Source organism: Eptatretus burgeri, chromosome 17, assembly GCF_056783735.1.
Source record: "Eptatretus burgeri isolate ZD-2024b chromosome 17, Ebu_testis_v1, whole genome shotgun sequence".
In the NCBI taxonomy this organism is placed as follows: domain Eukaryota; kingdom Metazoa; phylum Chordata; class Myxini; order Myxiniformes; family Myxinidae; genus Eptatretus; species Eptatretus burgeri.
Window position 1 is genome coordinate 41215262 of NC_140977.1, and position 27924 is coordinate 41243185.

The 27924-nt window shown below is 46.5% G+C and overlaps 1 protein-coding gene across 1 annotated transcript in view; it reads left to right on the forward strand.

Annotated features, from left to right (window-relative positions):
• Positions 1-10315: 10315 nt before the first annotated feature.
• LOC147009861 (voltage-dependent calcium channel gamma-3 subunit-like) overlaps positions 10316-27924 on the forward strand; it is a 50084-nt gene continuing 32475 nt past the window's right edge. Inside the window, exons 1-3 of the mRNA XM_085862501.1 lie at positions 10316-11335; positions 11613-11696; positions 24404-24544. Coding sequence (XP_085718627.1) covers positions 11122-11335; positions 11613-11696; positions 24404-24544 — 439 coding nt within the window. The 5' untranslated portion in view covers positions 10316-11121. The remainder of the gene's footprint in view (positions 11336-11612; positions 11697-24403; positions 24545-27924) is intronic.

Here is a 27924-nt window from a genome sequence, read left to right on the forward strand (position 1 = left end):
TACCTCACTCTTTGCTGAGCTTGGCACCATGGAAACCAACTCCTTCAAAATCTTTGGAATCTCCCATGATGAAGCTGTCTGTTGGTCTATCACTTTCACATCACAGACAGGTCGGTGGTCTCTTTGTCTTCAAGTGCCTCCCTTCTGGTGCTGTACCCTTTACCCTTTTTCATGCTCTGTTTTCCCACCCGTAGAACCATCTCCTTCAGTCTCTTCAATCTCATTCTAACCTTCACTGCTTCAAGGCAGCTGTTCACAACCATCTCAGATCATCTCTCATCCCCAATTGTGAACTTCCACCTCCTCCCCTTCCTCATTAACCCTCCTCAAGTCCACCTCTTTCTTGGTTTCTAGCCTTTCCTTCCACTTCTGTGGTTAAGCATTGATGGCTGTATTCATCTTCTTCCCCCCCCCTGCTCTCATTCTTCCCCCACATCTCTTATTTCTCCAACTCTCCCTCCATTTTGTCCCCCAACCCTGCTGTTGGTGTGTTCCACTCCCTTGTCTTCTTGCTGTTCTTTTTGTTCTGTGATGTCCCGATCCGTTCTGTGTTCGAACCCCTCCATGAGCCTCGACAATGTATACAAGAAAAAAAATCTGGACTACATGCTTTCTTCCCCCGCCCAGGTGAACTCCCAAAATCCAGGTTTACTATCCATCTCCACTCTTTTGCTCCTCTTTTCTCCCATTTGTGGAACTGCCATCTGGAGGTGGTTAAATGTCTCACTTCCCTCCAGGGCTTCAAGCAGACAGTGCACCCCTATCTCATGCCTTATCTTATCATCAAAGAATGGCGGTCCGAATGGCTTTGCCACGATCCCATCATCCGGTGAGTTGCCCTGCGAAGGGCAGCAGCGCAGGAGTTACACCCACATAGTGAGTTTTCAGTTTTCTTTGCGTTTGTGTGCTTTGTGGAATGAAGTGTTTTATGGTGGCCGGAGTGCAAATCCTGCCACCAACCGAATCGAAAAAACCCGGTGGGGAGATGGTTTAGTCAGCGCCAAGTCCAGCTGCAGAAAGTGGAGCTGGGCGAAGCCTTCCAGGAGCAGGCCCTGCATCAAGGTGGAAACATCCAGTGTAAAAAGGAAGGTTGTGAGGAATGCTTTCAAACAGCAGGGCATTCCAATTGAGAAGCAAAGAATTTAGCAAGGAGATAAACTTTTATCTTGGAATTGTTCCATAATTCGTGGGCTATAGTTGCAAGCAAGGGGGAAGAACAGCTTGGAAAGAGGTGGCTCTGCGATTGAGGCGAGTCAATAAAGTGTCACCGACAGGCACTAAACCTCCATGTGGCTCTTCTTTTTTTAAATTCCCCCCCCCCCCTCAAATTTGACTACTCATGAGAACGATCACCCGAGAAACCACAGGATATTGATGATCTCTTCCTCAAGTGTGACAATATGCCCAGTTTGAATGCCTGACGAAGGGAAGTGGTTGGACCGATGTTGTGCGCCACACATTGCTCTACCAGCTTGAAAGGAACAGCTGGAGAGGAACTCCAGCGACCTGCCAGCTTATCTGCGGGAGGATTAAAAATTGCTTCCAGCAACATGTATCTGGAGAATTTTGGGAGGTAGGTCAGGAATGTTTTTGTTTGGGAGAGGGGGATTCCTTTAAAACGGGTTCAAGATTTTTAGAATCGATAAACTGAACAAGTCTTGCACTTATCTGCAGGAACTGTGGACTTGAACATTCATTGTTACAAATAACATAGCATAATGTGGTGTTATTTGTACATACCAACCAAAGGATTCTGAAAGATCAATAAGAAAAAAATTTGTACTGTTCAATCCAATCGTAACTAAATGGCTAAGCTATCCCGACCTGCAAGTGGTTTAATTATTATTAGTGCATTTCCTTCTGCTGAGCAGGACACCACTGAGCCGTCAAGCCGGGGTTTGGATCTCGACCAAGCTATAAACTCTCGTCCCCGTGTTCCACCTGCACGGCGAGGCGTCGGTGTTTGCACCGTCCGTCGGAAGGACATTAATTCGGATGATCTCTTTGCAGGTACCGGTCGTTGGTGGACTTTAAAGATCCCACATTGTCTTTCACAAAGAGAATACGAGTTACTCACCGGCATCCTGAACAAATTCCTGCAATTTCAGTCGAACACCTTCAATTCTTGCAGCTTGGACTGGCATCCTGAAAAGGCACCGCAGACCCAAAACGGCTCCGAAACCGAATTGGACACAAAGAAAACTGACCGGCAGTCAATGCAAATTGATACTTTTGGGGTGACATAACGCGAGGCTTCGATACCGTACACATCGAGCACAATTCCCATCCGTCTTTATTGAGTGAGGTAGGAGGCTCCTGGCTCTTTAGAACCCGATTGATATCACAAGCCCCAGCACCCAGAGCAGATACCCCTCAAACCATGACTGGAGTGTCAAGTTGATAATCTGCAGGTTTATCTGGACAATAAAGCCTGGACAGCCAAGGATTGTTTGCAATGACAGCTAAGATGAAATGAAATACCGCACCTCCAGGCAGCGGAGACGCCATTTGAACCTGGATCGAGCAGGTGGAGAGGTAGTTTGTGGGGGAGAAGGAGATAGGTGGGTCCGGTGGTGGGGGTCCGAAACGTGATGTGATGCAGGTAAAGGTGTGTTCGACAAAGAAACGTAAAGTATGGACTTCCAGAGTTGAAATACAAAGTTTTGGTAACTGGAAATTGGAGAGTAACGAATGGTAATCTGTGCATCGTGGGCCTTGTGCACAGGCATGTTGTGGTGAAAGAAGAGCACACCTTTGGTGAACATCCCTCGGTGTTTACCTTGATGGATTGCTGCATTTTTCGTTTTTTAAAATTTTTGCCCGAGGTTAGTGTATTGTTTGCCTGTGATGCTTTCGTAATTCAATCAGAAAGATTCCTTTGGCATCCCAGGAAATGGAAGTCATGATGTCGACAAGTGGTGGTTGGGTGGGATGGATGATCCCTTGTGCTTCCATTGCATGGATTCAGTTTTAGTGTCAGGATCCCAGCGGAGAAGCCACGCTTCGTCACCAGTTGCTGGAGCGATAAGTTGGCTGGATCTGCGTTGACCAGTGACATGATTGCAATCACTGCTTTCAACAGCTATCATGCGCAGCCTGTGGCTGCTGGTTACTTCATTTCCGGGGGGTGCAGCTGTGCGGCTGATGCAGTGCCCTCTATCACCAGTAAATTGGTACTCATTTTGCTGACCTCAGAAGGATGACAGGCTGAGTCAACCCACCTGGGGTTAATTCAACGTTCTACAGGGGCTCGAATCGAAGACTTTTGGATATTAAGCCAGTCCCCTTAAACCATTAAGCCAACACCAGGCTTATTGTTTTCAATCACGAGTGCTGAGGTTTCGAGGGGCACATCTTGCTGAGACGTTGGACCTGCCCAGGTGTTCATGCATCATGGTGAAAAGGTTGCCTTGAGAAATTCCCAACTTCTATCGATATTCCCGTGACCTTGACACTGTGATCTACGATTAGTGCCACCACCTGGGCAACAATTTGTGTGTCGCCCGCATCTGTCGGCCGTCCTTACATGAAGTCATCAGAGACCCACACCCACAGAGTCAACCACCCGTTTGGCGGATTTGAGGATGCATCTTCGCAGTACACGACCACCACGTGTGGATCGTTTGACTTGAACCTGACAAAGTCTTTGCAATTTTTATAATGTAAAACGTAATTTTGATGACATCTCATTGCTCAATTTCATGAACAAAAAAACAAAAAATACATTGCATGATGTAGCAACCTCATGGAGTATACTCAGAAACAGGAAAATAATGTCAGATTCATGATGTACCAATGGCATTTAACAAGAACACTTTTACTGTTTTGTTTTGTTTTTGTCTGCAGAGTCGGGGCTCATGGAAGAGACAGTACATTGAAAGGATTGGCATGTAACAGGACAAAAGGACCAGAGGGGTGGACAAACACTATCAGTGGAGTTGAAGGCCAAGATAGAGGGAGATTTGCACAAACAACAGGTGTGGGGCAAACAATGGGCAGCATGAAAGGATGCATGGGGTGGACAATATGGATACAGAAGGAAACTCTCAGGAGGGAAAACTGAAAATTTTGAAGAAGGAGGGATTGGGGTTGGGTGGGAGAGGGGATGGTGGTCAAGGGGAGAAAATATCATGGTTTTGGTGGTGAACTGAGATGGTGGTGAACAGCTGTCTTGAAGACCTGGAGGGAAGAATGCGATTGAAGAGAATGTGGAAGTTGATTCTACAGGCTGGAAAAACACAGGGGAACAAACGAGTGGCATTTAGGTAGTTTCACCAAAAGGGGTTGATGGTGGACGGTGTGCACCCTGCAGATACTTGGGGGTGGCGAGGGGGTGGGGTTAGGTGAGGGGAGACATGCACGAAAATAGTAGAGGGTGCAAAACCAGAAAGGAGAGAGTAGAATAGAGATCACCGACCTGGCTGCAATGGGATAGGCCCATATACTCAGCTTCAGTGCAGGACATTCCAATGCTCTTGAAGACCTTGGTTTCCACGGCGTCAAGCTGAGCAAGATGTGAGTATGAGAGCCAGCTTAGAGCAGGAGAGCAGTATTCCATAAAGCTGCGGATGAAGGCCTTGTCGGTCGATAGGAGTTCAGGTGTGCCAAGAAAGGACTTTGAACAATGGAGGATGCCCAGTTGGCAGCTGGCTCTAGAAGCCAACTTTGAAATGTGGTTTGTCCAAGAAAGATCATGACTGACATATATATATATATATATATATATATATATATATATATATATATATATATATATATATATATATATATATATATATATATATATTGTTACGGATTTTAGAATCAGGTCTGATGAATGCATCCACACATCCAGGTCCTCAGACAGTTATTTCCTGAAATGCTTGTTCAGATTACCCCATCCCCATGTCTAATGGGATCTTAAATGTGATGTGTCGAGAAAGGTAAAGGATAGCTCCCCTCTCTTATGGGAAGCTTTTTTTCTTTAAGACAGACATATTCACACACATTTCTTTCACGAGCTCCGACGCCCACCTTTTTTGAGAGCGCACAGGTCGTCATGGTAACCATGCTCCATTGGAGCGGGGTGAGCTTGGGGCGGAAGGCACCCCGCGGAGATGGCCCGGGGATATAAAAATGAGCGAGAGAAAGCGTGAGGGACGTTCTGAGAGGAGAGAGACGTTCTGAAGAGAAAGAGATACGTTCTGAGGAGAAAAAGTGTGAAGAGAAAAATTCCAGAGAGGAAAAAGCAAAGGGCGAGAGAAGCGACCAAGAAGCGGGTGTCTGATCAGTGCCGTAGAGACAATTCGCCCTTCCAGTGCTTCGGCAAGCGAGCGTGTGGGTGTGAGCAGTGCCGCCAACAAGTGTGGCAAGGGTCGATCACCAACAACACCAGGGTCTAAACCCGCGACGGACGATCTCGGTGCCCTCTAGACTTCGACTGGCGTTCAAGGCTGCCCCGCGAGAAGGTGCACGGCAAAGCTGGGTGCTGGCGACGGACGTGACATGCACACACGCATTTTCAGGACGATTTCGCTTCACGGACGACTTTCTGCTGAGCGAGACGATTCCCCCCCCCTTCCCCCTGAATGATCTGCTGGGTAACCTGTCTGTGTTTAGCTGTAAGTAAGTCGACCCCCCCCCCCCCCCGATAAGCATTTGCTCTTTTTCTCTTTCCTGGCATTTTGATTAATTTTGCTTTGAAATTCTTTATTTACCTCAGAAAATAAAAAGTTCTTTTTATTTATTTATTTTATTATTAATAAATTATTTGTCGATTTCCAACCTGTCCGTGTTTGTCCTTTCACTTCCATTGGTCTAGCATTGTTCGAACCGAGATAGACTGGGAGGTAATTACCACAGATTTGACCAAAAAAATCGTCGGCACGCACCAGCGGTTAAAACGCTCGTAACCTCCAGTTAAATGGAATAATTAAACAGCGGTAACCTCCAGTTAAATGGAATAATTAGACGCCGAACACTGGAACTCGTGGTTGACTGGGTGGCGTTCGTGGTTTTAAAACAACCCACCGTAACACAACGTTAATTGTGAGCGGTGGCCCGAGGTCCGGCTCGACCGACGACAACCGGGGATTAATCCCCCTGAGTGACAAGCTGGCGTCTCGGTACCCGTGGCCGCAACAATATATATATATATATATATATATATATATATATATATATATATATATATATATATATATATATATATATATATATATATATATATATATATATATATATATTGTTACGGATCTGGAAACCATTTGCATTCAACATACAGATATCCCAAAAGTCAGTTATGTCGTTAAGTATGTGTGGAGTCAGATCTCCTTCCTTTTGTCTCGTGTGAGAATCAAAGGCGTGCGTTGCGACTTATTTTAGTTAAAAGTTATTACATCTAACAAGCCATCGAACAACCATCCCATCTGCATGACCCTTGGCCCATGAACGATCCACCACCAACCAGCTGCCTTCTCGCACCCTGACGTGCCAAGGCAAGATCTCGCGGTTCCGGTTTCTTGGCTCCCACGAACGTTGTAACTCTTTCACGACGACCTTTGCAACATTGATACTGTTACTCGTCAAGTATGAACCCACGTGGAAGAGTGGTCGGGGTTTCCCGGCAGGGGCCGTTGCAGCATTGATACTGTTACTCGTCAAGTATGAGCCTGCGTGAAAGAGTGACTGGTGTTTCCCAGCAGGGGCCAAGGCCCTGCCCCAGAAGGGTGGGCCGTAGGACCCTGTCCAATCAAAGGCGGACAGCGAGTTGTGTTCACCAAGGCCCCTCCCCGCTGAGGGAGGTCCATAAATTCTTGAGCACTCTCTGAGGCAGGGGTCTTTTTGGGGCCTTGGAGGGTCTTTTTGGGGTCTTGGAGAGTTTTTGGCGGGTCTTTTTGGAGTTTTTGGTGGTTTTTTGCTGTCACGAAAAGGGTTTTTGCTCTCACGAGGGTTGAGCAGAAGGTCGTCGAGGCGGCGAACGTGTCTCTGCTGTCCCTCCACAAGAAAGGAAAGAGCGACCCCGACCCCCCCCCCCGTGGACCCCGGTAATTCACCGCCCGAGCTTCGCCACGAACCTCGAGTCCCACATGTGTGACTGGGGACCAAACCAGCGACCATTGTCACATGACTGTTGGCAGAATCATTCAAGATGATCTGAAACTGTATCCCTACAGGATGCACTTACTGCAGCACCAGAATAAATACGAGGGAGAGGTTCAAATTTTGCACCGCCATTGTCCAGCGGATCGAAGAAGACCAGGAATTTCTAGATGAGGACCACTTCCATCTCGGCAGCCTCATGAACAAGCAAGACATGCAAGCCACCATCAGCACAGATATATGGAACAATCAGTTTCTGTGACAAAAGTAATGGTTTCGTGTGCTGTCAGATGTAGCGATATAATACGACCTTTCTTCTATCAAAACGAAGGCGGACAAACAGTGACAGTCAACACAGATAGATACGTGGACATGCTGCAGAGAAGATTCCCTCCATCACTGAGAAGGAAGCAAGACATCACGATGAATTCTGACATCTTCCAGCAAGATGGTGCACCACCTCAAATTTCTAATTGTGCTTTGGAGTTTTTGAGACATTTCCCGGGTGATCGACTCAATTTCTCGACGGACGGACAACCCATGGCCTCCCGACTGCCCGGATCTGGTGCCTCCGGACTACTACCGTGATCGACTCACATTCTCAACGGACGGACAACCCATGGCCTCCCGACTGCCCGGATCTGGTGCCTCCGGACTACTACCGTGATCGACTCAATTTCTCAACGGACGGACAACCCATGGCCTCCCGACTGCCCGGATCTGGTGCCTCCGGACTACTACCGTGATCGACTCACATTCTCAACGGACGGACAACCCATGGCCTCCCGACTGCCCGGATCTGGTGCCTCCGGACTACTACCGTGATCGACTCAATTTCTCGACGGACGGACAACCCATGGCCTCCCGACTGCCTGGATCTGGTGCCTCCTGACTATTACCGTGATCGACTCACATTCTCAACGGACGGACAACCCATGGTCTCCCGACTGCCCGGATCTGGTGCCTCCGGACTACTACCGTGATCGACTCAATTTCTCGACGGACGGACAACCCATGGCCTCCCGACTGCCCGGATCTGGTGCCTCCTGACTATTAGCGTGATCGACTCACATTCTCAACGGACGGACAACCCATGGCCTCCCGACTGCCCGGATCTGGTGCCTCCGGACTACTACCGTGATCGACTCAATTTCTCAACGGACGGACAACCCATGGCCTCCCGACTGCCCGGATCTGGTGCCTCCGGACTATTACCTATGGGGGTCCCTCAAAGTTAAAGTCTACAAAAACAGCCCCCACACTGCAGGTGTTTCACAGGCAAGATGGTTTATCAGTGTGTGTGCCGTCCCTCGGATGAATGTTAAACCAGGCTTCCCATATGCCAGCATTAGGTGGTGGACATTAAAGATCGCATGGTGTCCTTCACGAAGTGTGTGCGCTAGTTATCGCCAGCACCTAATGGGGGTACCCCGGGGGCAGCCTGAACCCGATTTCATATTACCCCCGCACTTTGACATTACCCCCCTCCCTGATTTAGCTGAAATGATAAATTCTTAAGCCCACAACTCATGATACGTTTATTGAATGGAACACGTAAAACATACAAGATTGAAAGCTCGTCTCAAAGTCTGAACAAGTGTATGAGTGGTTTTGATACAATTAATATTTTTGTGACATTTTTTACGTTTCCAAAGTGCATGACATATTATATACATACACAATATACCAGTATGTCTATTTGTATCAACTATATCGAAGAAGGATATCATAAAAAAATATATCGCAAAAACTATAAGTAACTGTATGAGAATAGAGCCTGGTGTTGGCTCAGTGGTTAGGGTGGTGGCTTGGGATCCTAGGGTCCTGAGTTCAAGTTAGGGTGGTGGCTTAGGATCCTAGGGTCCTGAGTTGAAAGTTAGGGTGGTGGCTTGGGATGCTCGGGTCCTGAGTTCAAGTTAGGGTGGTGGCTTGGGTTTACTAGGGTCCTGAGTTTAAGTTAGGGTGGTGGATTGGGATACTAGGGTCCTGAGTTTAAGTTAGGGTGGTGGATTGGGATACTCGGGTCCTGAGTTCAAGTTAGGGTGGTGGCTTGGGTTTACTAGGGTCCTGAGTTCAAGTTAGGGTGGTGGATTGGGATACTCGGGTCCTGAGTTCAAGTTAGGGTGGTGGCTTGGGTTTACTAGGGTCCTGAGTTCAAGTTAGGGTGGTGGATTGGGATACTCGGGTCCTGAGTTCAAGTTAGGGTGGTGGCTTGGCATACTCGGGTCCTGAGTTCAAGTTAGGGTGGTGGATTGGGATACTTGGGTCCTGAGTTTAAGTTAGGGTGCTGGATTGGGATACTCGGGTCCTGAGTTCAAGTTAGGGTGGTGGATTGGGATACTCGGGTCCTGAGTTTAAGTTAGGGTGGTGGCTTGGGATCCTAGGGTCCTGAGTTCAAGTTAGGGTGGTGGCTTGGGATACTCGGGTCCTGATTTCAAGTTAGGGTGGTGGCTTGGGATACTCGGGTCCTGAGTTCAAGCCCCGTCGGCTGCTGAATTAATACACCAGGGGGTTGACTCAGCCTGTCATGTCATCCTTCCGAGGTCGGTGAAATGAGTACCAATTCCAGTGTGTGTACTGGTGGAGGGGCACTGCATCAGCGACACAGTGGCGCTTCAAGAAATGATAGCGACCCCGGCACCTGAGCTGCCATACGAGCACCACTACTGTATGAGAAATACCGATTTCAATTAATAACAATATTAAAATAAAATAATTCATAATAAAATCAAAATTCATTGCAAACTCTTTGAAGGCTGTCACGTGGTCAATGGTTTTTTCCCGAATTAAATTACTATTTTTTGTAAATAAATAAATATTTTGAGGGGGGTAATATATTTTGAGGGATCTGAAATCGTAGGGGGTAGGATGAAATCGATTTGAAGTTACCGGGGGGTGGGGGGGGTAAGATGAAGGAGGGGGTAATTTGAAATCGCTCCAGGCACTCTGTGTGTAACAATACATCAACATCAGAAAATAAATAAATAAATAAATATATTATGGTCTGTATGTCAAATCGAGATGATGATTGTTGTTTGTCTTTCCTCATTTAGCGCTTGAAGAGGAAAGAAAATCAAATGTCTTTCAATGGACCATAATTAATTAATTTATTCCGACCTCGAAACTGGATCGAGAGAGAGAGAGAGAGAGAGAGAGAGAGAGAGAGAGAGAGAGAGAGAGAGAGAGAGAGAGAGAGAGAGAGAGAGAGAGAGAGAGAGAGAGAGAGAGAGAGAGAGAGAGAGAGAGTGGGAAGGAAGGAAGGAAGGAAGGAAGGAAGGAAAGCCAGGGATTCAAACACCGTGATGTGACGACGCAGGAGCTTATTTTGAGAATTGGCCTGGAATTGCAGCTGAAGTCCCGCATTCATTCGCTCCACTCATTTCATTCCCCATCCACGTAATCCAGCTTTCGTGTTGATATTGAACTCACGTCTCTCACACACTCCGCTGGATCTCCATCCCTCCCTCCTCCATTTTGCAATCTCGAACCCCCCTCTTGCGCTCCACCACGGTACCACCACGGTACCACCACAGTACCACCACGGTACCACCACGGTACCACCACGGTACCTTCGTGCTGCGATTTCTTCATGTTTCCCACTATTAGCACCGCTCGCCCCACTCCACCCCCATCATCCTCGTTTCCCGTCCCCTTTCTCTCGATGCCCTAAGGTCCGCCATTGATCATTCTGGCGGGCTGGGCGTCCCCTATACCGAGTGGCACAGCTCGACCTGGTTAGCGGGATCGTGGGAAGACGGGGACAGGGAGTTCTGATGGGTGGCATCGGGGGCGCTCCCTCCGGGTGCCCGGTCCTCGTCTTGTCAGGGCAGGATCTGAGCATCCACGGCGGCCGATCCTGGCGGTCCGGCTTCAGGGGGATATGTGATGCGTGGCTGTCGGGCTTTGGTGAGGGATCGGGGAATGAGCGGGTAGAGAGGTAGTTGGTGGGGGAGAACGAAAGGGGTGGGTCTGGGTGGTGGTGGTGTGGTGGGGGTCCGGAAGCATATTGTCCGGGCCCGGGATGCTCTTGGAGCGGTCGGCATGGCTATGTGTGACAGTGGGGGAGGCCGCTCCATGCTCACCACCGTGGGCGCCTTCGCTGCTTTCAGCCTCATGACCATCGCCGTGGGTACGGACTACTGGCTGTACGCACGGGGGGTCTGTAGGCCGCGGCAGTACCCGGACAATGAAACCGCAAGGCGTCTTGAGGAGGTGATGACCCATTCCGGCCTTTGGAGAACCTGCTGCCTCGAGGGTAAGACCCGAAAATGAGTGTACCTGGGCATGGAGTCCTTACTTGATTTTTCGTTTCTTCCCCTCCCACCCTTACCCATACCTCCGTAACCGTTGGTGTTCTCGTTGTCCTGATGCGTCCATCAAAGGAGCGAGCTTGTTTGCTACCTATTATGCATTGCGCTTTCTCTCATTGAGAGGGAAAGGTAGAGGACTGCAATTTAAATAATGTTGCGTGAGGTTGATGTGCTGCACTTTCTCGAACCGCCTCCTCACCCTCCCACCTTCATCCTCACCAGGTGCTTTCAAAGGTACTTGCAGGCGGATTGAGCACTTCCCCGAGGAGAACGATTATGATAAAGACACATCAGAGTACATTCTCCGTAAGTTTTTCACCAGCCAATCAGCAATTCACGAACAACGGTGTTCAATGTTCAACCATCTCTCGACAATGATTGGCCACGCACATCACTCCTCACACTTTTTCCAGTCGTGCCATGCTGGTAGCACACACCTTTTCCAGTCCTCCCATGCTGGCAGCACACATCTTTTCCAGTCCTCCCATGCTGGCAGCACACACCTTTTCCAGTCCTCCCATGTTGGTAGCACACACCTTTTCCAGTCCTCCCATGATGGCAGCACACACCTTTTCCAGTCCTCCCATGCTGGTAACACAAACACCTTTTCCAATCTTCTCATACTGATAGCACACACCTTTTCCAGTCCTCCCATGCTGGTAGCACACATCTTTTCCAGTCCTCCCATGCTGGTAACACACACACCTTTTCCAATCTTCTCATACTGATAGCACACACCTTTTCCAGTCCTCCCATGCTGGTAGCACACACCTTTTCCAGTCCTCCCATGCTGGTAGCACACACCATTTTCAGTCCTCCCATGCCTGCATCACACACCTTTTCCATCCATTCCAAGCCCAATGCCAACCTTACTCCCACCGACTCCTCCGCATCTCTCTTATCTCTCACAACACCCTCCCCCTTCCCAACCCTCCTCCATTCTGCCTAAGTTTGCAGACATGGTGGGTTTGCAATTGGTTATTTAATGTTTGTGTAACATTTGAATTTACAGTTTTGGATTTGGCTCTCCATGCTCTCTTGAAAAAGATGCACACTGGTTCGCTCCCATTTTGAAGTGTCAAATGGTCTGGTTCAAGAGCTGCCATCGATGATCCTCTTTTTCGTTTCTCTTCTATAAAGAGACGTTTAAAGCTCGAATTGAATTGTGTGTCGTGTTTTGATACAAAGAAACGCTAAGATAGACAATCTACAAATGAATAACAAAAACCATCAATAATTCAAAACAAATAATGTTACACAACCCAATCATTCACTTTGTCTGTGGAAGTGAGTATTCGAAAGAGGTGATTGAAATAAACTAGACAGGAAGCGGAGAACGTGAAGCAGAGACCATTCGTGGAAGTGGAGACAGGTCAGTGAAGTGACCCAGGTGTTCGCAGAGACCGTTCGAGGAAGTGGAGACAATCAGTGAAGTGACCCAGGTGTTCACAGAGACCTTTCGAGGAAGTGGAGACAATCAGTGAAGTGACCCAGGTGTTCGTAGAGACCGTTCGAGGAAGTGGAGACAATCAGTGAAGTGACCCAGGTGTTCGCAGAGACCGTTTGAGGAAGTGGAGACAAGTCGGTGAAGTAACCCAGGTGTTCGCAGAGACCGTTTGAGGAAGTGGAGACAAGTCGGTGAAGTGACCCAGGTGTTCGCAGAAACTGTTTGAGGAAGTGGAGACAATCAGTGAAGTGACCCAGGTGTTCGCAGAGACCGTTCGAGGAAGTGGAGACAATCAGTGAAATGACCCAGGTGTTCGCAGAGACCGTTCGAGGAAGTGGAGACAATCAGTGAAGTGACCCAGGTGTTCGTAGAGACCGTTCGAGGAAGTGGAGACAATCAGTGAAATGACCCAGGTGTTCGCAGAGACCGTTCGAGGAAGTGGAGACAATCAGTGAAGTGACCCAGGTGTTCGCAGAGACCGTTCGAGGAAGTGGAGACAATCAGTGAAATGACCCAGGTGTTCGCAGAGACCGTTCGAGGAAGTGGAGACAATCAGTGAAATGACCCAGGTGTTCGCAGAGACCGTTCGAGGAAGTGGAGACAATCAGTGAAGTGACCCAGGTGTTCGCAGAGACCGTTCGAGGAAGTGGAGACAATCAGTGAAATGACCCAGGTGTTCGCAGAGACCGTTCGAGGAAGTGGAGACAATCAGTGAAGTGACCCAGGTGTTCGCAGAAACCGTTCGAGGAAGTGGAGACAATCAGTGAAGTGACCCAGGTGTTCGCAGAGACCGTTCGAGGAAGTGGAGACAATCAGTGAAGTGACCCAGGTGCTCGCAGAGACCGTTCGAGGAAGTGGAGACAATCAGTGAAGTGACCCAGGTGTTCGCAGAAACCGTTCGAGGAAGTAGAGACAATCAGTGAAGTGACCCAGGTGTTCGCAGAGACCGTTCGAGGAAGTGGAGACAATCAGTGAAATGACCCAGGTGTTCGCAGAGACCATTCGAGGAAGTGGAGACAATCAGTGAAGTGACCCAGGTGTTCGCAGAGACCGTTCGAGGAAGTGGAGACAATCAGTGAAATGACCCAGGTGTTCGCAGAGACCGTTCGAGGAAGTGGAGACAATCAGTGAAGTGACCCAGGTGTTTGCAGAGACCGTTCGAGGAAGTGGAGACAAGTCGGTGAAGTGACCCAGGTGTTCGCAGAAACCGTTCGAGGAAGTGGAGACAAGTCGGTGAAGTGACCCAGGTGTTCGCAGAGACCGTTCGAGGAAGTGGAGACAAGTCGGTGAAGTGACCCAGGTGTTCGCAGAGACCGTTCAAGGAAGTGGAGACAAGTCGGTGAAGCGACCCAGGTGCTCGCTGTCCATCTGCACAGGAAACGCACCTTGAAGGTTTCATGAAGACAAATAGAAATGCTTGACAAAGAACTCGAATATCGACTTAAGAAGTGCTTACTGAGTTTCCAATAATGTTTATTATTATCAGAATAGTTATCGTTGTTTTGTTTTTATTTTTTCAGGGGACAACCATTCCACTTACTGACTGTTGAGCCATGTTGATCAATAGATGACCACGAGTAATCTACCCATTTACAGTTTAATTAATTATCCCTCGACGTTGGTTGCGGCAGCGATAATATCTCGGAACAGGCTGTGCCTGTCGATGATTGAGCATCCTCCCCCCCTAGCCCCAACCCCAACAATGTGGGTGGTCGGAATTAAAGTGTGCATTGATGTCTTTCACAAAGATTAGGTTTGATATCGCTGCAAGACATTACAAATTCCTGCGAAAATCACCTTTAGTCGAATGTCAGGCCTGGTGATCCAGTTTGGATGAGAACGGCACTCGGTAGTGTGCAAACCGCTGCCAGGCTGAACAGTTTACATTTTGTATCCCAGTGATAGGACAGGTCTGGATCCGAACCTGAAGCAAAATCGAATCATTTAGTACTTGTCACACACCCAAGCTGTCCACCAAATTTCATCCGAATCCCACCGCAACGCTTTGAAATATCTGCCTCACAGACAGATAGACAGACAGACAAACAGCCAGACAGACAAACAGCCAGACAGACAGGGATGAAAACATAACCTGCGTCCCACCTTCGTTGGCAAGGCTAAACATACTTGGGGCAAAAACTTCCCACCAACCTTTCTCTCTCACCACGAGAAGTTAAGCTTGGATGAATCATTGAAGATATATATATATATATACTGAACATACTGTAGAAGGTACGAAGAAGAGTACTGGTTCATGACCAGTAAAGTGAGTAAAAGTATCTGTCCCCAATGACGCGAAAAATTTAAGTTGCTCTATCAATTTAAATTATTTAATGGATAAAAAGATCAATTGTGTTGCATTCTTGGTTCCATTCAAAGCAAAAGCTCTGAGCTAGTTATTCCGTCCACCACAAAATGATGTTACAACATCGAGTAGCAAGGTTCATTTTGTCTCATAAGAAGACAGAATATTTTGCTTGCAAAAGAAAATTTGTCATCAACATTAATACCCCGCGTATGCAAAGCGAAAAAAGTGGGGTGAAGCAATTGGTTCATGTCCTTCCGTTTGTCTGTCTGTCATCAGTTTATGATCAAGGAACAAGTTATTTAAATTGATTGTTGTATTTCAGGAACACCTTGCTCCTTCCCCCTCTTCCCCTCCTGTCTTGCCCACTCTCTCTCTCTCTCTCTCTCTCTCTCTCTCTCTCTCTCTCTCTCTCTCTCTCTCTCTCTCTCTCTCTCTCTCTCTCTCTCTCTCTCTCTCTCTCTCTCTCTCTCTCTCTCTCTCTCTCTCTCTCTCTCTCTCTCTCTCTCTCTCTCTCTCTCTCTCTCTCTCTCTCTCTCTCTCTCTCTCTCTCTCTCTCTCTCTCTCTCTCTGTCTCTCTGTCTCTCTGTCTCTCTGTCTCTCTGTCTCTCTGTCTCTCTGTCTCTCTGTCTCTCTGTCTCTCTGTCTCTCTGTCTCTCTGTCTCTCTGTCTCTCTGTCTCTCTGTCTCTCTGTCTCTCTGTCTCTCTGTCTCTCTGTCTCTCTGTCTCTCTGTCTCTCTGTCTCTCTGTCTCTCTGTCTCTCTGTCTCTCTGTCTCTCTGTCTCTCTGTCTCTCTGTCTCTCTGTCTCTCTGTCTCTCTGTCTCTCTGTCTCTCTGTCTCTCTGTCTCTCTGTCTCTCTGTCTCTCTGTCTCTCTGTCTCTCTGTCTCTCTGTCTCTCTGTCTCTCTGTCTCTCTGTCTCTCTGTCTCTCTGTCTCTTGCCCTCCCCATCCCCTCTCTATCTCTCTTACCTTTCCCCTCTTTCTTACCCTCCCTCTCCCCTCTTTCTCTCTTGCCTTCCGCCTTCCCCCGCCCGCCCACCCCTCCCTCTTTTGCCCCCCCCCTCCCCACTCTCTTTTGCCCTTCCCGTGTCTCTCTCTTTCTATCTCTCCCCTCCCCTATCTCTCTCTTGCCCTCTCCCTCCCCTCTATATCTCTTGCCCTTCACCTTTCTCTTACCCTCCCCTCCCCTCTCTCTCTCTCTTGCCCGCCCCTCTCTCTCTTGCCCACCTCTCCCCCTCCCTCTCTCTTTTGCCCACCCCTCCCCCTCCCCTCTCTCTCTTGCTCTCCCCTCCCTCTCTCTTCCCCTCCCTCTCCCTCCCCTCTCTCTCTTCACCTCCCCCTCCCTCTCTCTCTTCCCCTCCCCTCCCTCCCCTCTCTCTCTTCCCCTCCCACTCCCCTCCTCTCTCTCTTCCCCTCCCCCTCCCCTCTCTCTTACCCTCTCTCTTCCCCTCTCTCTCTTCCCCTCCCTCCCTTCCCTCTCTTCCCCTCCCCTCCGCTCCCCTCCCTCCCTCTCTTCCCTCCCCCTCCCCTCCCCTCCCCTCTCTCTCACCCTCCACCTCCCTTATCTCTCTCACCCTCCCCTCCCTCTCTCTCGCCCTCCCCTCCCCTCCCCTCTCTCTCACCCTCCCCTCTCTCTCGCCCTCCCCTCCTCCCTCTCTCTCCCTCCCCTCCTCCCTCTCTCTCGCCCTCCCCTCCCCTCCCCTCTCTCTCGCCCTCCCCCTCCCCTCCCCTCTCTCTCGCCCTCCCCCTCCCCTCCCCTCTCTCTCGCCCTCCTCCTCCCCTCCCCTCTCGCCCTCCTCCTCCCCTCCCCTCTCGCCCTCCCCCTCCCCTCCCTCTCTCTCGCCCTCCTCCTCCCTCCCCTCTCTTCCACACTCCTCTCCCTCCCTCTCCCTCACCCTCACCCTCCCTCTCCCTCGCCCTCACCCTCCCTCTCCCTCACCCTCACCCTCCCTCTCCCTCGCCCTCACCCTCCCTCTCCCTCGCCCTCACCCTCCCTCTCCCTCGCCCTCACCCTCCCTCGCCCTCGCCCTCACCCTCCCTCGCCCTCGCCCTCACCCTCCCTCTCCCTCGCCCTCACCCTCCCTCTCCCTCCCTCTCCCTCACCCTCCCTCTCCCTTCCTCTCCCTCACCCTCCCTCTCCCTCCCTCTCCCTCTCCATCCCTCCCTCTCCCTCGCCCTCACCCTCCCTCGCCCTCGTCCTCACCCTCCCTCTCCCTCCCTCTCCCTCCCTCTCCCTCTCTCCCTCTCCCTCTCCCTCCCTCTCCCTCCCGCTTTGCCCTTCCCCTCCCCTCTTTTCCCTCCCCTCCCCTCTTTTCCCTCCCCTCCCCTCTTTTCCCCTTCCCCTCCCCTCCCCTCTTTTCCCTCCCCTCTTTCCCCTCCCCTCCCCTCTTTCCCCTCCCCTCCCCTCTTTCCCCTCCCCTCCCCTCTTTTCCCCTCCCCTCCCCTCTTTTCCCCTCCCCTCCCCTCTCTTCCACACTCCCCTCCTCTCTCTCCTACATTTCTCTCTCTCTTCCCCCACCCCATTCTCTCTATGTCCGTGCTTCGTCCTTTTGAGTGGATGCTCTAACTCTTAATGAATTACGTCATCAAGTCCACCGATAATTAAATTCAAGCTTATTTTTAAACCTCTTTAAAGTTTATCAAATGTTATTTTAGGTTAAAATACTAAATGTAGATTTTGCTTCAATAAAATGATTAACACTGCACCTTTCTTCAAGGACTCAGTATAGGCTACTGTTATTAACACTGACATGGTTTGTTCAGATTTGTGATAATCCTCATACTCTGTCACAGAGCGTCTGTGTCGCCGAAGCAGCTTCCTGAGCAAGGGTTATACTGGGTGGTTTTGCCATTGCCTTCCCAGCAGAAGTTCTGGCAGGAATTTGTAATTTGTTCATGCTGCCACCGATAGATAGCTCACCCACTCTTTGTGAATGACACCATGGGATCTTTAACATCCACCAACTAATGCCAGTCGACAGGACTCCCACTTTAACATCCATCCGAGGGATGGCACACATATTGATGATTCACCCAATCTGTGGAACACCGGAATGACGGTTTATTGCTGGGTCGGGATTCAAACCCAGACTAGACAGCGGAGAAGTGAATGTATGTACCTCGAGGCAATCCTGTCCGCCCAGGTCACATCTTAATGCACTGTTTGTAAACAAACTGCGATTCCATGTTGTATCTATACGTTTAAAATGTATCGAGTTTGGTATCATGCATTTATATTCGACCTTCTGGTCGAATGTTCAGCTTTTTCTGTGTGTGGAGCTTTTCAAACACATCGCGGGAAGTGGCCACCCAAATTGGGAGACAGCTGAATGTGCGAACATACAAATGCATGGACAGACACCACACTTCGCATTATAATGTATTAGCAGGGGTACCCGGCATTGCCGGCCAATGCTGGGTCCCTCCTCCCACCTCTTTCCCTTCCTCCTCCCACCCCCTATCTCCAGACTCCCACCCTATCCCTTCCCCTCTACCCCTCACTCCAGACAACCACCCCACCCCTTCCCTGGCTCCTTCCATCCCAAGCCCTACAGACTTCCACCTCCACCTTTCACCTCCCTCCTCCCACAAAGGAATTTTCATGGGGGTTTTTTTTAACCATGTTTGGGAAAATTAAATAATTAAAATATAACCTGCTTTCAATTCCTACCAACCTCTAACTTGCCACATGTCATGTCAAAATCTTCTCCCCGAGGGACGAATTCTTCGATTTGGCCAAAATAAGTCATGATTTAGATATTTATCCTCGTTGCCATGTAATGAATCTGGGGTATGTTCAATTACCAAGTTTCTCATAGAGCACTTGCCAAGTGGCTTAAAGGTCCACAGAATCAGAAAAGAAAATACATTTTTTTGATGTGATTATATTAATTTTTAAGTAATAAACAAAGAACTGAACGTGGTTTTTAATTGTAATATATTTTTTTGAGATGTTCCAGTTAAAAAAGCAAAGGTGTCGGGTACCGCTCCTATAACTTCCAGATAAACTGCAATGGCACAATAATCGAGGAAAAGACTGTCAGCACGCAATGGATAATAGGCACACAACTCACTTCATACTCGTCGGAAAGTGAATTTGAACAATAATTTTCTGATGATGAATCCCCAGATTATGACGATAATCAAAATCATAACGTCATAGGTGCTGTCAGACTGTACATATATGAACCCAAGGGCGAGATGACGTCATGGGAGGGGCGGGGCTAATTGAGCGTTTTTTTGGGGGGGGTGGGGCCAATTGAGTGCAAAAGGCACCAAATAACATTAAAAATCTTCCTTTTAAGATAATATATTTATTCAAGAAAATCACGATTAAGTATTAAGTGAAGCCATATCTATTCATGAAACCAAACTTGATTTTCCGATTCTGTGGACCTTGAAACACTCCATTTGAAAAGGTTCATAAGGAATGGTTGGCTTGGCAAGCGCTATCTCGACAGGATACGGTACATACAAAATGTCGACAAAAGGACAGTTTTTTAATCAAAGACTTCAAATATTAATCATGAGTATTTTCATTGGAGTGAAAACGTACTTTGTTCAGTTTTCAACGTGTTGTTTGTTTTTAAAATGTGCATAAACTCAGAGGTGAGGTGTGGATCGCATGGGGATCGCTAAGTCCTCCATCAGGGAACTTTGGTGGTGGGGGTCCCCAAGCATTGTTGTTGGCGTGCTTGCCCCCAACGTTACCTCTGAGTATGATTGCAGGGAACGATCTCCCTCAAAGCTGTCGCCCTGAGCCATGGATTCCTCTAACATTGTTGTTTCAAAACCCACCTGAACCAGCTCATCTTGGTCCGCCATGGTCCATTCAAAAAATTAAATAAAATTTATATCCTAACCTGCTCTTAATTTTGTGGGCAAATTGTCCGTGAACGCCAATAACTCGACCACGTGACTTAAGGTCCTCCGTCTAATGAATACCGGTTACCTAATGGTCATGTGATCTAATTACTGGGAGACACACCCTCGGTACGCCTTGTTCAAACTGGATCACCTTACCAGATCAGATGCAGCCGAGTGGAACTGCCAAAGGACGTAACGGCGAGAAAACAGATCGTTGGGGAATTACCTCCCGGCTAGGCTAGGATACGGACCATGTTGGACCAATGAAGGAAAAGACGAAAACGAGCTGGGAACATTTCTATACAAAGCATTTATTTACAATCAGGTGAGGAAAGTTATGTGGCACAGTGAATGGGGTTTATTATTATGTACAGCAGGGATAGCAAGGAATTTGTGGGGTGAGACAAAAGGTAAGCAATTTACAAAAGCAGACACAGAGCAGACTTATCCTGTTATTGCTTCTACAGTCTTAACTTGTGATATGACAGGCACCATCTCTCTCTCTCTCTCACACACACACACACACACACACACACACACACACACACACACACACACACACACACACACACACACACACACACACACACACACACACACACACACGGATGATTAGATAGCCAGAAAGAAAGCGAGCAGATGAGGACAAACGGCCAAGCAGTACCTGGTGCGGTCGGCTGACCAACGCAACCCAGTACACTTTGGGGGGAGGTAGGAGGGAGAACAACTGGTGTCTAAGGTGTGGGAGTGGGAGGTTTGGTGTCGTGCAATATGGGGGGTGTGGTGTCGTGCCAGAGGAAAATGGGATTGCGAGTCAGTACTGGATGCTCTTTTGTGCATCCAAAGGGGACGCGATAGAGGGGTGGAAAGAGAGAGAGGACAGAAGATGCGTGAGGTGACAGATCCCTAACTTAGTCGTGCATAGGTCTGCTAGTGTCGCGTGTACCTCGATGGGACACTCTGCTCGAGTGTTCCCACCTCAAGAATTGGCGCGTTATCTCTGGCTTAGTCACTTTGCCGGGGCTTGTGGCAACGTGCGCGTCACACTGGTTCTCCGGAATAAGCACTTCTCAGACACACACCAACCGTGAGTGAAGAGCCAGCGAAGGGCAGAGGCAACGAGGAGCCAAGACGAGCAGAGAAGAAGGTGGCGAAGAAGAGAAGCGAAGAAGAGAGGTGAAAAGGGATCGAGTGGCTCCACACTCCTTTTATGAGCCCTGGGTGAAGGGTGGGGTGCCGACCAACCCGCATCACGCGATTCGAGTATAGCCCGAGCCGTGCAGCACGCCTCTGTTTAGTGGTGAATTGTAGCGATGCAGAGGTATGAGGGGGTGCAGGAATATTTTCCCGTGTGCGGAAGGTGTTGGTTGTCCAAGTGGTGAAGTTTTAGTGAGTGACGGGGTGAGCAAGGTGAGATGCCATTGGAAATTGGTGTGCAGATTTGAATGAAATGGCTCACCATGTGCGTGCTGCATCGTGTGTTTGTTCTTGTGTTGATTCTCAGCCACGGGAGGCTGCATGGTGTGTTTGCTATTCACACCATGGTGTGTTTGCTTGCTTGCTTGATTTGTACTATGGCTAAAAGGAAAGGGTTGGAATAGAAATCAGAAGAGAAGACAGAGATACAGTTAATAAACCTAGCTATAAGACCCACACAACGCACATCGTCCCGTTTACCCACTAGACGTGAGGGGAAGGTTTAACTGCACGAAGACTAACAAAATAACTGCCTCGGGATCACAGTATGCTGGATGCCATTGCCTTGGAGGCATGTGGTTTCGTAGAACCACAACAATATATGAGGTGCCGCGAGGAGGAGTGATGAAAGGGACACATCGGCCATTTTGGAGTTAATGCCATATAGCACTATTTTAACCCTTACCCTATCATCCGAGCCTGTCGTCATAATATCATTTAAAAATGTCGCTTACATCACTCCTCCTCACGGGGCCTCATATTTATATATATATATATATATATATATATATATATATATATATATATATATATATATGTATATATATATATATATATATATATGTATATATATATATATATATATATGTATATATATATATATATATATATATATATATATATATATATATATATATATATATATATATATATATATATATATGTATATATATATATATATATATATATATATATATATATGTATATATATATATATATATATATATATATGTATATATATATATATATATATATATATATATATGTATATATATATATATATATATATATGTATATATATATATATATATATATATATATATATATATATATATATGTATATATATATATATGTATATATATATATATATATGTATATATATATATATGTATATATGTATATATATATATATATATATATATATATATATATGTATATATATATATGTATATATATATATGTATATATATATATATGTATATATATATATATATATGTATATATATATATATATATATATGTATGTATATATATATGTATGTATATATATATATATATGTATATATATATATATATATGTATATATGTATATATATATATATATATATATGTATATATATATATATATATATATATATATATATATATATATATATATATATATATATACACACACGACATGGCCAAAAGTATGTGGACACCTGCTTGTCCAACATCTGATTCCAAAATCATGGGCATTAATATGGAGTTGCCCCCCCCCTCCCCTTGCTGCTATATCAGCCTCCACTCTTCTGGGAAGGCTTTCCACAAGATGTTGGAACATTGCTGCGGGGATTTGTTTCCATTCAGCCACAAGAGTGTTAGTGAGGTCGGGCAGTGATGTTGGGCAATGAGGTCTGGCTCACATTCGATGGGGTTGAAGTCAGGGCTCTGTGGTTGAGTAGATTTCGATGGGGTTGAGGTGAGGACTCTATGCAGGCCAGTCAAGTTCTTCTACACCGATCTCGACAAACCATTTCTGTATGGACCTCGCTTTGTGCATGGGGGTATTGTTATGTTGAAATAGGAAAGGGCCTTCCCCAAACTGTTGACACAAAGTTGGAAGCACAGAATCGTCTCGAATGTTATTGTATGCTGTAGTGCTAACATTTCCCTTCGCTGGACATAAGGGGCCTAGCCTGACCCATGAAAAACAGCCACAGACCATTATTCCTCCTCCACCAAACTTTATAGTTGGCACTGTGCATTCGGGAAGGTAGTGCTCTCCTGGCATCCACCAAACCCATATTCGTCAGTCGGACTGCCAGATGGTGAAGCGTGATTCATCACTCCAGAGAATACGTTTTCACTGCTCCAGAGTCTAATGGCGGCTTTACACCACTCCAACCGACGCTTGGCCTTGCGCATGGTGAACTTAGGCTTGTGTGCGGCTACTAGGCCATGGAAGCCCATTCCATGAAGCCTTTGACGAAGTGTTTGTGCTGACGTTGCTTCCAGAGGTAGTTTGGAACTTGATAGTGAGTGTTGCAACCGACGGCAGACGATTTTTCCATGCTTCAGCATTCGGCAGTCCCATTCTGTGAGCTGGTGTTGCCCACCACTTTGTGGCTGAGCTGTTGTTGCTCCTACACGTTTCCACTTCACAATAACAGCACTTACAGTTGGCCGGGGCAGCTTCAGCAGGGCAGAAATTTGATGAACTGACTTGTTGGAAAGGTGGCATCCTATGACGATGCCATGATGAAAGTCATTGAGCTCTTCAGTACGGCCTATTCTACTGTCAATGTTTGTCTATGGAGATTACATGGTTGTGTGCTTGATTTTATACACCTCTCAGCAATGGGTGTGGCTGAAATAGTCGAATTCCCTATATGTATATATATATATATATATATATATATATATATATATATATATATATATATATATATATATATATATATATATATATATATATATATGGTGAATTCGACTATTTCGACTAAAAAAAAAAATTAATAAATTCCACTAAAAAAAAAAAGTTCAGCAAACTTTGTTCACTCAAAGTTTCTAAGATGAGTCTTCTCTTCGAATGTCAGTGCAGTTATATTTCTGCTCCGTCGAGCTCATCAGGGACTCGATGAGAGCATGATGACGTTTTTTTTTTAATGTCGCCAGGATATGATTTTGTATATCTGGAGGGGACGGCTCCATATCTGAAAACTCGTATATCTGTAAGCCCTTCCTTCCTAACAATTTTTTTGTGAATACGTGGCATTTATAAGGCATGGGAAAGGCGACAGTGATTTTGGAACGGATGATTGTACCACCACAAGTATGTCGGGCAAAGGAAATGCTCGTATTGGAGTCGCGAATGATGTCCGTAATCAGTGTTCACTGTTCACTGCTTCATTTCATGAGGATTCTGTCTGCGCAGGTGTGATGCGTTCATTGAGCATCTTTCCGATCCTGAGCGTTTCGCTGCTGTTCTGCGGTGGCCTTTGCATTGCAGCAAGTGAGTTTTACCGATCCAAACACAACATCATCCTTGGAGCTGGAATATTCTTCGTTGCTGCTGGTAGGTGAAGGCGATCCGTACTCTTTGAAAGAGATTCTGTTGCTGAAGTAAGTCAAGTCATTGGTGTGTGTGTGTGTGTGTGTGTGTGTGTGTGTGTGTGTGTGTGTGTGTGTGTGTGTGTGTGTGTGTGTGTGTGTGTGTGTGTGTGTGTGTCATTTACATTCCTGGCTGGCCGGACTGGTTACTCAGAGATTAGCACGAGGATGCAACCAGCATGTCCCACAAATAGTTAGGTCAGGAATTTTAATGTTACCTGTACACCATGGCCGTCTCGAAGCCTGGCGTTGGCTTAACGGTTAAGGTGGCTGGCTTAAGATATTAGGGTCTTGAGTTCGAGACCCTGTTGTGCTGTTCAAATAATAACAGGTGGGTTGACTTTGACTCAGCCTGTCATCCTTCCAAGGTCGGTGAAATGAGTACCAGCTTACTGATAACAGGGGCACTGCATCAGCGGCACAGCCGCGCTTCCAGGAATTGATGCAACCGGCAGCCATGGGTTGCATGCGAAACAACAACAACATCATCGTCATCGTCATCATCACAAATCGTACTGTAAGACCTTAAAATCTCAACCCGCAAGTGTTGTCGAAAGGGTTCCCGGCTGAACATCACATCGGACAGTCGGCACACTCATCAATGTCTGCAGGTGCGACGTTTGATGGTCAGGTCGGGTGAAAATCGAAAAACTTGCTCTCCAATGAGTTGTCTCTTCTGCGTTTGATCCCCGACCGGGTCGGATATAACTAAAAGCTGTCGGTTCTGATGCACTGCCAGCAGGGGTGCTGCATTTGGGATTACACACCCTTCGTATGGGGACCAGATGTCCCGTCAGCATTTAGCTTGTGCAATTGCAAATTCCCTGCTTGGGGTGAGCCGTACAATTAGCACTATCTGTATTAGTGGGAGGGTTGGGGTGGCTAAATGGAACAGGCACGATGGGCCAAATGGCCTCCTGCAGAGTCAATTTCCTTCCATAGTTTTCCCTCTGAGCTGAAAGTGGAATGTCATAAAAATTGGAATTGCATATTTTTAAAATTGAAATGTAGCCCCACCGATGATGCCCCAAAATTCCACTCCTTTCCCACACATTATTCACGACACCTAATTACCTCTGCCACCGCAGGTGGACAGGTTATGATTTCACTCTTGTCTGTCTTTCTTTGTTACTTGCAAAATCGAAAAAAACTTGCAAAATCAAAATCGAAAAAAATCAGTCGATTTTTTTTATTACTTGGTGAAAATTTTTGTTCTCCAAGTGTGTTGGTCTGTAGCTTTTGTCTGTTTGATTGTTACACGATTTTTGGCCACAGTTTTCAAGCAATCGTTCTGAAAAATTTTGGTGTGTGTCGGTGACTGGCGAAGGACAGCAACGCTTAATGTTGGTGAAGATCCGAATCCGGATCCAGATCTGAGAATTTTTCAAATGATTCTTCACCATTGAGAGATTGGGCTAAAAACGATATTGTTTGTTATCTCAATAAGTTGTGGATGGATTCACATGAAACTCTGTGGTCAGGTTGGGTGTGTGACAAGGACTAATTGATTCGATTTTGGTGAAGATCTGAATCCAGATCCCGATCCGAGAATTTTTCCAAGTGAATTTTCACCATTGAGAAATTGGGCCAAAAACGATATATAGCACGTTATCTCAAAAGGTTATGGATGGTCAGGTCAGGTCAGGTCAGGTATGGAAGCATGTGCCGGAGCGGCGCGTCGGATGGATTTACGTGTCGATTCACCGCGTCAGATGGATTATGGATGAATTCACACGAAACTTGTTGGACAGGTTGGTTGTGTGAAAAGGACTCATTGACTCAATTTTGGTGAAGATGCCAATCCAGATCTGGATACCAGAATTTTCTTCAGTCATTCTTCACCATTCAGAGATGGGGTGAAAAACTATGTGTAGCATGATATCTCAAAAAGTTGTGGACGAGTTATGACAAAACTAGGTGGATGAGTTGGTTTGGTTAACAAGAACAAGCCGATTTGATTTTGGTTAAGGTCTGGATTCAGATCCGACCTATCAGTGGGATACAAAATTTAAACTGTTCAGCCTGGCAGAGGCATGTGCTCTACCGAGTGCCGTTCCGTTTCGCCAAGTTGTCACTCTATTCGTGATTTTTCATTCTGTCTGTCTGTTTGTTTGTTTGTCTGTCTGTCTGTCAATCGCTTACAGGTCACAATTTTATACTGATACATGGTAGAGTTTGACATAAGCAAGAAGCCTATTGTTTTTGAAGTCAAAATGTCAAAAGGTTAACATTGGCCAAAGGTTAACAAGTTTGTTGAATTTCTAAAATCCTCCGTTTTTATCTGATTGACCAGAAATTTGAAAATGATTTTTATATGAGCTTACCGAATTCAACCACCAATTATTTTTGAGGTCAACCTTGGCCACAAAAGGTCGACATAGGCCAAAGGTCAACAACTTCGGTGGGATTTCTAAAATCCTCAATTTTCATCCAATTGACTTGAAATTTGAAGAGGATTTGCATATTTGGTAATTCAATGCAACCACCAATTATTTTTGAGGTCAACATCGGCCAAATGGTCAAAATAGGCCAACAACTTTGGTGAAATTTCTAAAATCCTCAATTTTCATCTGATTGACTTGAAATTTCACCAGGATTTACATATCTCAGGTCACTGAATTCAACCACCAATTATTTTTGAGGTCTAAAGGTCAAAAGCTCAACGCAGACTTAATTTTTAAAATCATCAATTTTCATCCGATTAACTTGAAATTTGAAGAGGATTTGCGTATATCCTGTCACTGAATTCAACCACCAATTATTTTTAAGGTCAACCTTGGCCACAAAAGGTCAACATAGGCCAAAGGTCAACAACTTAGGTGGGATTTCTAAAATCCTCAATTTTCATCCGATTCACTTGAAATTTGAAGAGGATTTGCGTATATCCTGTCACTGAATTCAACCACCAATTATTTTAAGGTCAACCTTGGCCACAAAAGGTCAACATAGGCCAAAGGTCAACAACTTAGGTGGGATTTCTAAAATCATCAATTTTCATCCAATTGACTTGAAATTTGAAGAGGATTTGCATATTTGGTAATTCAATGCAACCACCAATTATTTTTGACGTCAACATCGGCCAAATGGTCAAAATAGGCCAACAACTTTGGTGAAATCTCTAAAATCCTCAATTTTCATCTGATTGAATTGAAATTTCACCAGGATTTACATATCTCAGGTCACTGAATTCAACCACCAATTATTTTTGAGGTCTAAAGGTCAAAAGCTCAACGCAGACCTAATTTCTAAAATCATCAATTTTCATCCGATTAACTTGAAATTTGAAGAGGATTTGCATATATCCTGTCACTGAATTCAACCACTAATTATTTTTGAGGTCAAATT